We start from the raw sequence: 12,643 nt of genomic DNA on the forward strand, positions 1-12,643 counted from the left end.
CACTCTGGAACTCCATCCCACAGTCCCTTCCCCTCGCTTCCTCCCTTGCCTCCTTCAAGATCCGTCTCAAGACCCTCCTCTTCGATCGGTCCTTCAGTCGCCCTCCCACCTCTCTGCCTTCCCTCCCCCCTATCCCACCCCATCCCTTCGCCATGCTCAGGTCCTGACCCCTGACTGTCCAGCTCCTTGGGAAGTCCTCCCGACGTGAAAGGCGCTCTATAAAGGTAATTTTGAATGTTGTTGTTGCTGTGTATTCTGCAACAATTATTACGATAACTTTTTTATTTTGCTTGGTGTTGGGAACTTTAGGGGTACAACAACAACAACGTGACATTTATAGAGCGCCTTTTACGTCGGGAGGACATCCCAAAGTGTCCCAAAGATGTACCAGCTCACTTGCCAACTGCCCAAAATAGTTGTCGTTGTTGTTGTTGTTTTGCCTGACCTCCTCCTCCTGCTGCCATGGGCACTCTGCCATACCTGCCAGGTGCAGAAGAGAGAGAGAGAGAGAGTGTGTGTGTGTGGCGTGTGAGTCGTGCAATGCGATGCCATGCAATGTAACGTGATGCCGAGCAAATGTGCAGCTCAGGGGCTGAGCTGAGCTGAGCTGAACTCAGTGGCTTGGTTTACAGACACAGGGAGAGAGGCAACATGAGCGAGTCGGGCCGGAGGGGCAACGACCACAGGAACTACACAGGCTGCAAGCGGCCGCGCAACGGGGGCAACAAGGTGACCGTGGTCCTGGGCGCCCAGTGGGGAGATGAAGGGAAAGGCAAAGTCACTGACCTGCTGGCTGTCGACGCTGACGTTGTGTGCAGGTGCCAGGTGAGAGGGAGCGAGGGAGGGAGGGAGGGAGGGAGGGAAAGAGAGGGAGGGAGGGAAAAGAAAGAGAGGGAGTGTGTGTGCGAGAGGGTGTGGGTTCCTCGCAGGTAAAGCAATGGCTTCGGGGTTTGTCATTACGCACAGCTGGTGAGTGAATTGCGCATCAAACACAATCAATCCTGCTTTTCTTTTACCTTTCTTTTTCTCTCTCTCTCACTCTCTCTCCTTTGTGTCTTATGCACCAACTTTGTGTGTGTGTGTGTGTGTGTGTTTCGAGGTGATGGTTGTTGTTGCAGGGGGTGGTGGGGGGGTGGTTTGGTTTGATTTAAAGTCATTTAAACGTTTTGGGGAAGAGATGCAGAAATCCTGTTTCCAAAACAGATAAACCTAACAACTTTTTCTGCCCCTGGTTGAGATGATGAAGAGAGTAGACGGAGCGCTGCCAAGGGCTATGCAGCCACTGAAACACAACCCTGCTTCAAACATAACTAAAAATAAAGTGCTTATTCTGTCTGGTTTCTTTTTTTTTAATCCAAAAAAAAAGTAGCCTGACCAAGGTCGATGGACCAAACGAGCAAATTTCCAGTTCTGTGCCAACACAGGCTCTGTCTGGTGGAATAAATAACTTGAGGTTAAGCCAAAGAATCTTACTTCTTTTTAACTCTTAAGTAAACCAAATTTGGAAACACCTCTATATTTTTTTTGAAAAAAAATTGAATTCCACAATTCTTGATGCTGGCGGCAATTGTATTGGAGAAAGCTTGTTGGATTAATGGCTGTGTTTCTCTGATCAGTGAATCTGTTCCACAGAATGTTATTGTCCTTGCTCAGTTTGTTGCTGAACTTTAATCAGGACGGTGCAAATTTGACTCCCAAGGACACGATACCTCAACTGACCCTTGAAACTGGGAACAACAACAAATCATGTTTCTTTCGTGTACGGTCACATTCTGTGAACATGTCGTTTCGATACATCAACCATTTTATCCATTGCCTTTAATTTATCACTTTGTTTTCATTAACATGTCAAGACTTTTTTTTTAATGATTAGTTTAAATGGTGCAAAAACCTTTTTTGTTGCCACATCATGTTTTTTTTAATATTACTGCTTACTTAAAATTAGTTGCCTTGCAATTGTGATTTCGCTCACTGTACTTTGCAATGGGCCGAAATCACAAAGTGGCTAACTCGTGTGGATTTGTTTCATGTTAATTCAAATACATGTTTGAGGAAACTAATAGATGCCTCAACAGTCTTGAAATAATCCTTACATTTGACGCAGCACATCTCAAAGCCCTTCACGGCTTATACTGCAAAGTGGAGTGACTGTGTATGTCGTGGGTGAACACAATTTGTAATTTACACACAACAATGTCCCACAAACAGCCATGAAATGAATGACCAATTTTATTTGGGGATTGTTGGCCAGGACACTGGGAAGAAATTCCCTTCAATGCATGCAAGAGTATTTGACTTATTGTTCTTAAATAAACCATTTTCAATAAAACAATAAAGTTCACACAGTTTTAGATGAAAAAGAATATGATTTCATCCACAGTGCTTTGCGGTAGTAAAACAGTACATTCCAAAATGTGGGTATAAACATACCAACTCATTATCCAAAGTAATAGATCAATTAAGCAGCAGTACATTACAGCTGTACTTCAATATTCTACTTGTTTTTACTGAATGCATTTCTTGTGGTATTTTCATACTAGCCAGCTTGAAAGCCTTTTCTGTTTTCTGGCTAAATTGATGATGTGCAGATACAAGTCATTAGGCTCGCCATGTTCAGAGTTTTTGTTGTTATCCAGGGATCAAATCTGACTTGATGATTTTTCCCCCAGCATAGTAAAGTGTTCCACCCAGGATGATTCTGGCTGATTTGTGCATAGGATAACATTTCAAAGCACTTTCTAGAAATGGTGTGGAAGCCTGGACAAGATAGAGAGTGGAGAGGGCAGGAGGGAAGTGATTGAAGGCAGTCGAAGAAGTAGGTTTTTAGAAAGACCTTTGAAACTTTGAAAGGGATATGAGCCGGAGGGATTTGTGGAGGAGGTTCTGGAAAATGGGGTATATAGAGGCTGAAATTTAGACCGCCAATGATGGGGTGGAGGAGAAGAGAGTTTGAAGGTTGAGTTTGTGGAATGAGCACAAGTATGGGCTGGAGGTGATTGCTGAGGTAGGGTGGGACAAGTGGATGGAGAGATTTGAAAGTATGAGCGAGAATCTTATAATAATAATAATAATGATCCTGAAGTCAGTCCCCAAGTGGGACAAGATTGTGGCTTGGAAAGGATGAGACTGAGGGGGACTTGGGGTGCAGTGATGGAGACTTTACTGACTGAGGAATGAATGCTGTGATGAGCTGTAGCTTGTGGAGGAAGACACTGGAGAGGTCAGTAACGAGAGCATTTAAGAAATCAAGCCGGGAAAACAATATTCCAGACCATGTCAGCTTTTTTTTAAAAAATCTGTACATAATGGCATTGAGTTAAAACAAATTCAGCTTTGTGTGCTGAGTGTTGACTTTTCTTTCCGGTAACCTGAGCGTGCCAGTTTTGTCACGAGTCCTTTTTATAGTCCTTATGACTGATGGGTTTAATAATCTAAACACGAGCAAACCATTGCAAGACTCTGCGGCTATGCTTACAGAACTTAAGTGTGTCCTGCTCCTCACTCTGTCTACTGTGTAGCCTCTGTCTGCCACAAAAAAAATGTATGCCGCTTTTGCCTGCCACCATTACATTCCTGTTTATTGATCTAAGGAATGCATTTAGTGTTGTTCTCCCCAATGGAGTATCTGCACATTACACTGGAGCCATAGCTTAGAATCTGAGAAGGTCAGTTAAATGTGTCTCATTGGCAGCCACACAGAGTTTAGCAAGAGGTGACATCATTCACATCAGGTTAAGGATTTTCCTTCCACCCCCGAAAATACAGTATTTCTAAATTCATTCAGGAAACCAACCACAGTGGAGTCTCAGAGTAGAGTTTTTTTTAAAGTAAAAGCGCATTTTGGACTCAGTGCATTTTGTCCCAAGCAGAAATGATGCATTTTACAAAGTATCTGACAAGAAGCATTTTTAAGACATTTTACATGGATTAAAAAATAACTGTAGGTTCTTTGACCAGTTATTTCCAAAACGTCTCAGTTAACTTCTGGAAGTTCTCTTTCTCTGCCCCCCCCCCACACCACACCCCTGTAGCAAAGCGGAGATTGTTCTTGTACTTGGATATGGCTATGTGTCTGTGTAGGGGGAGCAGTGGAAATTGCTTGCTCAGTCCAACAGCTATGATTAGTTGCTGTTTTTATAATATCACTAGCAAGAAAAAGGTTAAAGGTTTCATGTGTTGCCTTTCACAGAGTACGCTGTACGGATGTTAGGGATACAGAATCTGTTCAGATTAAAAACCTGCTTTTGTATTTTCCCAGCGAGAGTTTATGCATCTTACACAGGTTTTTCCAACAATCATTTGCTTTTCCTCCCATCTTACAGGGCGGAAACAATGCTGGCCACACAGTTGTTGTAGATGGAAAAGAATATGATTTTCACCTTTTACCGAGTGGCATTATTAATCCAAAAGCCATTTCCTTTATTGGTAAGTAAATGGGTCTGGTGAGTGTCCTCCTGAGTTGGTTTTGATGAATTGTTAAATATTATCATTGACTGCAGTGCATAAAAGCTTTAAAGATTTGCCTTTATTTTAGGTAATGGTGTCGTTATCCATCTACCTGGGTTGTTTGAAGAGGCTGATAAAAATGAAAAGAAAGGTATGTTGGGGAAACTGAGGAGCATTTCTTTAAAGATGTTTGTATGAAAATGGATGACAGTCAGCAGAGTAATCTAAAATATTGCTTTAAGTTAAATTATATCATCACTATTTATAAGAATAATCCTTTCATTTAATATAGAGCCTTAGCATGTCCTCAAATTACTTCACAGAATATGCTGTAACTTATTGTACAATTTAATATAATATAAATTATTCTATTGGGCCTTCCTACATAAACCACTTATTTGAATAGGTTTTAACTTTTACATATAGTCCCTATTCATTTTTTTTTCCTTGCTAATTTTTTAAAAAGGGCTGAAGGATTGGGAGAAAAGGCTGATCATTTCTGACAGAGCACACTTAGGTAAGTATTGTTAAAAGTTACTTCTGAAACTTTAAGATCAAGCCGTTTTTAAAATTGTTTTAATATCAAATTATTTTGAATGTTCTTCTAGGAAGTGATGTAGAAGAACAGCTTTCAACCCCTATTCATTGTTGATCTATCTGTACAGTTTTGGTTAATAGACATGAGCAATACTTGCAATGCAACACATTTTTTTAGCCTTTTTATCTTGACCTGTGTTCCTATTGAATTTGGCAGTGTTTGATTTCCATCAAGCTGTCGATGGACTTCAAGAAGTGCAACGACAAGAACAGGAAGGAAAAACGTAAATATACACAACAGTGTTAACATATGGGTGGTAGCATGGTCTTACTCATTGGAGTGAGTGAGTCACTGTATTTGGCAAAACAAAGCAGTTTGAGACAGGTATTGCTTAGAAAATAAGTGCATTCATTTGTTACAGCTCTTGTGAACCATTTCCCTTTTAAGGTAAGGATGACTTTGTAAGATTGTTTGCTGTTCAATGGTAAAGACACTATTTTCCTTTACCAGACAGCATGTTATAAATGACGAATCACCTTTCTTACACCACCTCTTAAAGAAGCTTGTGTTTTTTTTAGTATTGGCACCACAAAGAAAGGGATAGGACCAACATACTCTTCAAAAGCAGCACGCACCGGTCTCCGTGTCTGTGACCTGTTGGCTGACTTTAATGAGTTTCGTTGCAGGTAATATTCCTCAATCTGAAGGTACACATTGGGATTAAATGCCGTTTTATACATATATTTTTAAATGATAGGGTAAGGTACCAACCCAGTATGTGACTGTTGTGCTTTCTGCAGTCTGTTGGCCAGAGAAAATAGAGGTACCAAATGATACTGTCTTATAAAAGAACATCTATCATGATTATAAGGCTGAATTTGTTTAAAAATAGAGGGATTAGGGGATATGGGAATAGGGCAGGCAGGTAATTAGAATTAGGTCTGAAGATCAGCCATGATCTTATCAAATGGCAGGGCAGGCTCGAGGGGCCGAATGGCCTACTCCTGCTCCTAATTCTTATGTTTCTATGTTCTTAATTGTTCTATGTTCTCACCTGCCCAACATCCAAACTGGGCAGGAATGCATGGTGCCTGCAGCAGAGTATTTTTAAAAAGTTATTTTCCACTTGCTATATATTTTAAAAATCTTGTTTTCTAAAGGCATCATAGTAGTTCCAATTACCCTCAAATACCTTACCTTGCTAGTTGGCCATCTAGCGCTGCTTATTGCACTTTATCCATTGATAATCCTATCGCTTGTTGCCAATCTCGCTCTTCCTGTCTCTTTGAATTATCTCAGCATTTCCACTGGACAGAATCATTTCTACATGAAGTCACCATTTTCCTTTATTAGACATTTTAGTAAAGAAAGGACAATAAAGAGAGCCTTTGTTTAACAGTTGCTAAGAAGTCAAAATCCTAATCTGTACCAAAAGCAAAATCTAAGCTTGTGTGGGAAAATTGGTGGCTTCAAACCACAGAAACAAGAATGTAGAATTGGTATACAATTAGAAGTACTAGAGCATTTACTCTTTAATCTTTAATAGATTTAAACTTCTGGCTCAACAATACCAGTCTATGTTCCCCAGTCTGAAAGTAGACATTGAAGGACAACTTAACAAATTAAAGGTAATATAAAGAACCTATGTCTCTACTTGTTGAGCATGACATTTGTGTTTTGATCATGCACGTTATTTCTGTTTACATCAGTGTAAACATTTTCGCATGGTAATCTCGGGCCCCAAAACTCTTTGACCAGTCTGATTAAATAACCCACTTTCAAAAAGTGCATGTGCTGCATGACCATTGGATTGTTTGTTCTTAATAGGGTAACTGAATAAAATGTCATTAAACTATAATTTCCCTTTAAAAATGGATGAGGCTGGCACTGCTGCTCCTGGCTCTTTTTAATGTGGCGGGAGATTTCAGGTCACTAACATTCAGCTGCAATTCACTGTGCATAAGTGCACCAGAAGGATAGTTACAAAGCTCATTAATAATTTGTTAGGGTGAGGCATTGGAACAAATGTTTCACTGCAGAGAACAGATGCCATAATATGTAGCATTCAGCTCCAGATGTACCAATAAAATATTACTTTTGGACAAAATTGCAATTACAGTCAAACCTGTTCAAACAGGCACCTCCTGTTAACAACCACCCACAGACAGCCCAGTTTGCACACCAAGGAACCTTTCCTCAGAGGCCAGCCTTATATGAAGGCCACTTTGGCCCAGTCCCCTGAGAGGTTGTTGACAGATTAGATTGGAATTGAGGAAGTCATCAATTGCTAGGGATACATTTCCAGTATCATGGTATCATTTTTGTCACTGTTTAGAAGAGAAATAGATTTAACACTAAATCTGCTGCACAGAAATGAATGGCAGAAATTCTGAAAATATATCAGATTTGCTTTGAACCAAGGCTTGCTCTAAGTGGAGCTTGTGTTGCCGGTTTGTCTGTATCTTTTAGCTACAGAAGCATTTAATCCTGAGACTCTCATTGTTTTGTTAGGAGTACGCTGAACGGATAAGGCCGATGGTACGAGATGGTGTTTACTTTATGTATGAGGTGCTGCATGGTCCATCTAAGAAAATCCTTGTGGAAGGTGCTAACGCAGCACTACTTGACATAGACTTTGGTAGGTTTCTGAAAGCACAAGTTCTTGATCCATACTTTTTCTGTACAGAAGTGTGAATAACAACTGGAGTTTGGATGAGAAAGTAACGCAAGCAGCTTGAGATTTGACAATCTGAAGCCCATTCCTGTTAGTCGACCATTTCTTTCTTTCAATATCAATATTACACTGATAAATGAAGTTACATTTGAGTATTTCATACTGACGCTAATAACATAACATGTAGGAGCAGGAGTAGGCCATTTGGCCCTTCGAGCCTGCCCCACCATTCAATCATGGCTGATCTTCTAACCTAACGCCAGCTAATAACCTGACCCTGCCTTATCCCCATATCGCTTAATCCCTTTTGCAATAAGAAATATATCTATCTATAATGTTCTTGGTCAGCAATGACTTGGCAATTTAGGTTTTTAAACAACATAAAAAAAGCCTCGACTCAAAAGTGCTATTCTGTGAGATACAATTTTTGTGTTTATTGAAGTCTAAAATGGAGCATTACTGATGGCCGCAGTGCCAGATAGCTTAGAGAAGGATACCCCAGCAGGGTTATCTGAACTGTGTGGAGTTTATTTATAGGAGAGAAACACTCACAACTTTATTTGCAGAAATCTAATGAAGGTTGTGCGTGAAACATTCCTGTCTGGTGACTCACTGTTGATGGTTTGGAATGTTGAATGGAATTGAATGGTATCTCTGAATGGAATGTATTTTCTGCAGTTAAGTAGATGGTCAATTTAAGCATTGGGTAATAATGAACTCTGTAGGATTCTCCAGCACTCGTGAAAAGAATATCTTCAGACAGTGTGAATGTGTAAGTTGTGGTTTGAATCTAAGCCTAATATGCTTCATTTATTTATCATCTATTTATTTATTTATCTGAATCGTTGCTGTACTTTATCTCCAACAGGGACTTATCCTTTTGTGACCTCATCAAATTGCACAGTTGGGGGAGTGTGCACAGGGCTTGGTATTCCTCCATCGAATATTGGAGATGTTTATGGTGTAGTGAAAGCTTATACTACTAGAGTGGGTATTGGAGCTTTTCCAACTGAACAAGTCAATGTAAGTGCAATTCTCACAATAACAGACTCGAAAGCATGAACACAGGGTGAGATTTTCTACCTTTCAGCTGTTTACTCATAATAGGGTTATGCAGTAGTTAATGCTAAAATTGTGAAAACATCACTAAAGTTTGTAGGTTTTCTTTTTCTGTTTAGCTTTCTGACTGTCGGATTTTTGCATTTTGAACTGTAAGTACTGTCTGTAGCTCTCAAGGTGCTTTGAGTAGTGATTGCTAAAACTCTGACCTGGAACATTTCAGGAAACTGGTGACCTGCTGCAGAGTCGGGGTCATGAAGTGGGTGTCACTACAAGCAGAAAAAGACGCTGTGGCTGGTTAGACTTAATCATTTTAAAGTATGCCAATATGATCAACGGATTTACTGCGTGAGTACATCACATCACACTTCTGTTTAGTAACTGTATCAATGAACAGTCATTTTCTTGGGTCATACAGGAAAGGGATTTAAAACCTATATCAAGGTGGTTATGGTGGAAAAACAAATGAATTGTCTCCATCTCCCATTCAAATGCCCTCTCTATATACAGTACATTGATTTGGAGGATGTCTAGTGTTTTAGTATTGGCATATAAGGTGTGTCTGAATAGGTTGGCTTAACTGTGCCACCAAATCCGAAATAATAAAATTTAGCATGAGATGTTATAATGTATGCTTTAGATCCCAGCATAAAAGGTGACTAAAGAATTTGACTCTCAATCAGTTTTAACAGCAATATTCTTCCTCATTCTACAGTTTAGCATTAACAAAGTTGGATATCCTGGACGTCTTTGATGATATCAAGATTGGTTTAGCCTACAAACTGAATGGAAGAAGGATCCCATATTTTCCAGGTATTCAGGCTTCTCAATGAAACTTTTTTTTTTAATCTTGCGTTCTACACTTGTTTCCTTCATTCCTATCAAAAATGAACCTGTTTTTATGTATACATATCACATACATACATATCAGTATATATACATATTAGTATACATATTTTGTACATATTTCACAATATATACACTATTGTACCCAGCCAATGGGTACAGCAGTTGTGCTCAAGATGAATAAAATGCTCATAGTAAGGATTCTCAAGATCCAGTTTGTACGTTAAACCCATACTTGGCATTCTGTGCCTGATGTACCCGGTATTATAAAGTGAAGTTAGTGTATAAGTGAACCAAGCGACAAAGCAATGTGTTATTAGGAGATTCTGCTGTATTCTAACATTGTTTGTCTTGCCAGATTACCATTATTTGACTATTAACCATTAATCTCTCTTTTCCAGCAAACCAGGAAATCCTGAATCAAGTGGAGGTTGAGTATGAAACACTCCCAGGCTGGAAGAGCAGCACTGCCAATGCTAGGAGTTGGGGTGATCTTCCACCAAAAGCTCAAAGCTACATTAGATATGTTGAAAATCATGTTGGAGTTCCAAGTGAGTTTTTGGGGAGTACTAAAAGTACACAGCAGCATTTTAGCTGTGACCATGTCAGTTCAATGTCAAATTTACATGGGAGTAAACTTGTCAACCATTGGTTTGAAAGAATTTTCTTTAAATTCAAGGATTACAAGGAATGTACAACACGCAAACAAGCCATTTGGATTTTTGCTCCATGAGTCTCCATATTCGTTACTCCCTCATGTGAAAGTCTAGTTTCCTCTTAAGACTCATGTAACATAATACATTCATTCTGCTGATACAGATGTGGTATTCATTTGAGTCTATATTTCAATTTTATGAGCAAACCTTTGGACAATGTGAATGAATTTTATGTTTTCTTTCAGTTAAATGGATTGGTGTGGGGAAAGCAAGAGAGTCCATGATCCAACTCTTCTAAATGAAGAACGGGGCTCCAGGTGGATAATCGAATAAGAAACCATATTATTCAAGAAACAAAACCTGATGTTTTTTTGTGCTTCTCGTTGTGCAAAGTGCAATTCATAATTTCACAATTTCGTAACTGCCAATGAGGTTCATTATTTACTGGACAGAATTCCTAAAGCATCATGTACTTGTTGTTCGTTTGACATTATCAGAATTCAGGGATAATCCATGACTTTTTTCTCTCTTCATGAAATATGTTTACCCATTTCATGGAGTTAACATTGTCCTGGTGGATAAACAGAACTAAATTATTTTAATTTAAAAAAATTTTTTAGGCCAGCCCAAGAATGAGATTTTATATTTATTAGATACCTTCAGCACATGCAGAGCTGGTTTCATATTTGACCGCTTTCAAAATGACCTTCCCGCAACTATTGAAATTGGCCAATTTCAATGATCTGCATGGATGGGCTGGTGCTCTTATTTCCATGTACCCTGTAAGATATGTTTAGAACTGTTATTTCCAAATCCTTTGCAATCATGTAACACTTCAATAAATCATGTTTCACCTGTCTGTATATTGTGACTTACATCAGGGTACATGTTGAATGATGTATCATATTCTGTCTTCCAGCGATAGGAATCTGGTTGCCCGTATACATCTTTTGAGATTTTTGGAGTTTCCCCCAAAGCCTGCTGCCCTTGATTGCAATAAGTATTTAGCTCTTCACAAGCTAGATCTTCCTCGAAACTGTAATGTTTAATTAAACAAACAACTATTAAGGTACAATTGAAGCACTTGTGATACTTTCCTTTTGCATTTCATTCCTGATCATAATCTACAAAATGTAGCAACTCAACCAGCAGATACGTAAATGATGCATTATACAGTCTGATGATTCTTGGGAATCATAATAACTGCAGCAAAAAGGAATACGAGGGCTGTAAAAGACTATTAGTTTATTTTGCTCGTTCCATTTTTAAAATAGCACCTCAATTCCTCTGTCCCCCACAAAAAATATATAAAAATTGCCAGCTGTAACACTGCTAAAATTGGAAGCTTTGTTTTAGTAAAACAAAGGCTGAGGTTAACAGCAATGAACGTTTTGGTTTTCAAGTTAGAAGTCATGAGACGTTAGATAAAAGTAAATTCAATTTTAACTGAGATTTGAACAACTCGATTCACAATTTTGGAGCTACAGAAGGTGAAATTAATGCATCTTACCAGCAAGTGATCTTGCCACCGCAAAGCTGAATAGTCCCTGTTGGTGGCACTGGACCAGGCTGAAGCAAAAGCAAGTTTCATCTTAAATTATGTATTTCAATATACACTCTAAAGCATCAGACTTGATGCTAAACTCTGATCAGCTGCTGATTACTGTTTTTTCTGTGTATTGAAGCAGAACCCCTGCCCACTCCCACACACACAAACTTCATAATGGGATCCACTGGGATATAGTGAATATATCATGTAAAATCAAGACACTCAAGGGAAGGGCATCACAGAGGATTAAAACAGTAAACTTATGCAATACACAAAGTATATAAGTAACTGAGGTGAAAGAGAATAAGATACCATTAATAGATGTAGAAATAAGGATATTGGTGAGGAGGGACTACTGCTAAGATATACAATATCTATGTACTGTACAGGGTTTTGAACGTCCATGTTAATGCAGGTGTATTTCAACTTATCCAAATGTTTGCGGGATTGGATCTACAAATTTCTCTATTTTATCAGTACCATTTCATTTTATCATTACACCTCCAAAGTTTATTAAACGCTGGTCATTTACTCACTTCTAGATGCTGACACCCAGGCAGTCTTGCTTTAAATTCCTCTGTAGTCCGTTGGAAAGTAACACCCTGGTACAACATTTGTAACAATCATATTACTCTTACCAATAGCATGTGGGGACAATACTATTTGCTCAGTCCTGTGTTACTCAGGTACCAACGTGGCTTAGATTGCAGTACTCTCATCTCTAAGCCAAGCACCACAAGAGATTTACAGACTGGACTAACACTCCAATGTACTGGAGCACTGCATTGTTGGATGACAATTTAAACTAAAGTCTTGTTAGTCTGATCAATAAAAATGACATGACATTACTTGAGAAGAGCAGAGCGACTAATCCA

The 12,643-nt window shown here is 39.0% G+C and overlaps 1 protein-coding gene across 1 annotated transcript; it reads left to right on the forward strand.

Moving 5' to 3' along the window:
* The first annotated feature begins 501 nt into the window (after window positions 1-501).
* adss1 (adenylosuccinate synthase 1) lies at window positions 502-11,294 on the forward strand. Its single transcript, XM_007888247.2, has 13 exons — window positions 502-825; window positions 4,323-4,425; window positions 4,535-4,597; window positions 4,913-4,963; window positions 5,201-5,267; window positions 5,563-5,670; window positions 6,531-6,612; window positions 7,496-7,622; window positions 8,527-8,681; window positions 8,941-9,065; window positions 9,433-9,530; window positions 9,965-10,114; window positions 10,465-11,294. Exons 1-13 carry the CDS (start codon window positions 652-654, stop codon window positions 10,515-10,517), a joined length of 1,356 nt encoding a protein of 451 aa, XP_007886438.1. The 5' UTR covers window positions 502-651; the 3' UTR covers window positions 10,518-11,294.
* Window positions 11,295-12,643: the final 1,349 nt, after the last annotated feature.

The sequence above is a fragment of the Callorhinchus milii genome, unplaced genomic scaffold, assembly GCF_018977255.1.
Source record: "Callorhinchus milii isolate IMCB2004 unplaced genomic scaffold, IMCB_Cmil_1.0 Scaffold9, whole genome shotgun sequence".
NCBI classification, from domain to species: domain Eukaryota; kingdom Metazoa; phylum Chordata; class Chondrichthyes; order Chimaeriformes; family Callorhinchidae; genus Callorhinchus; species Callorhinchus milii.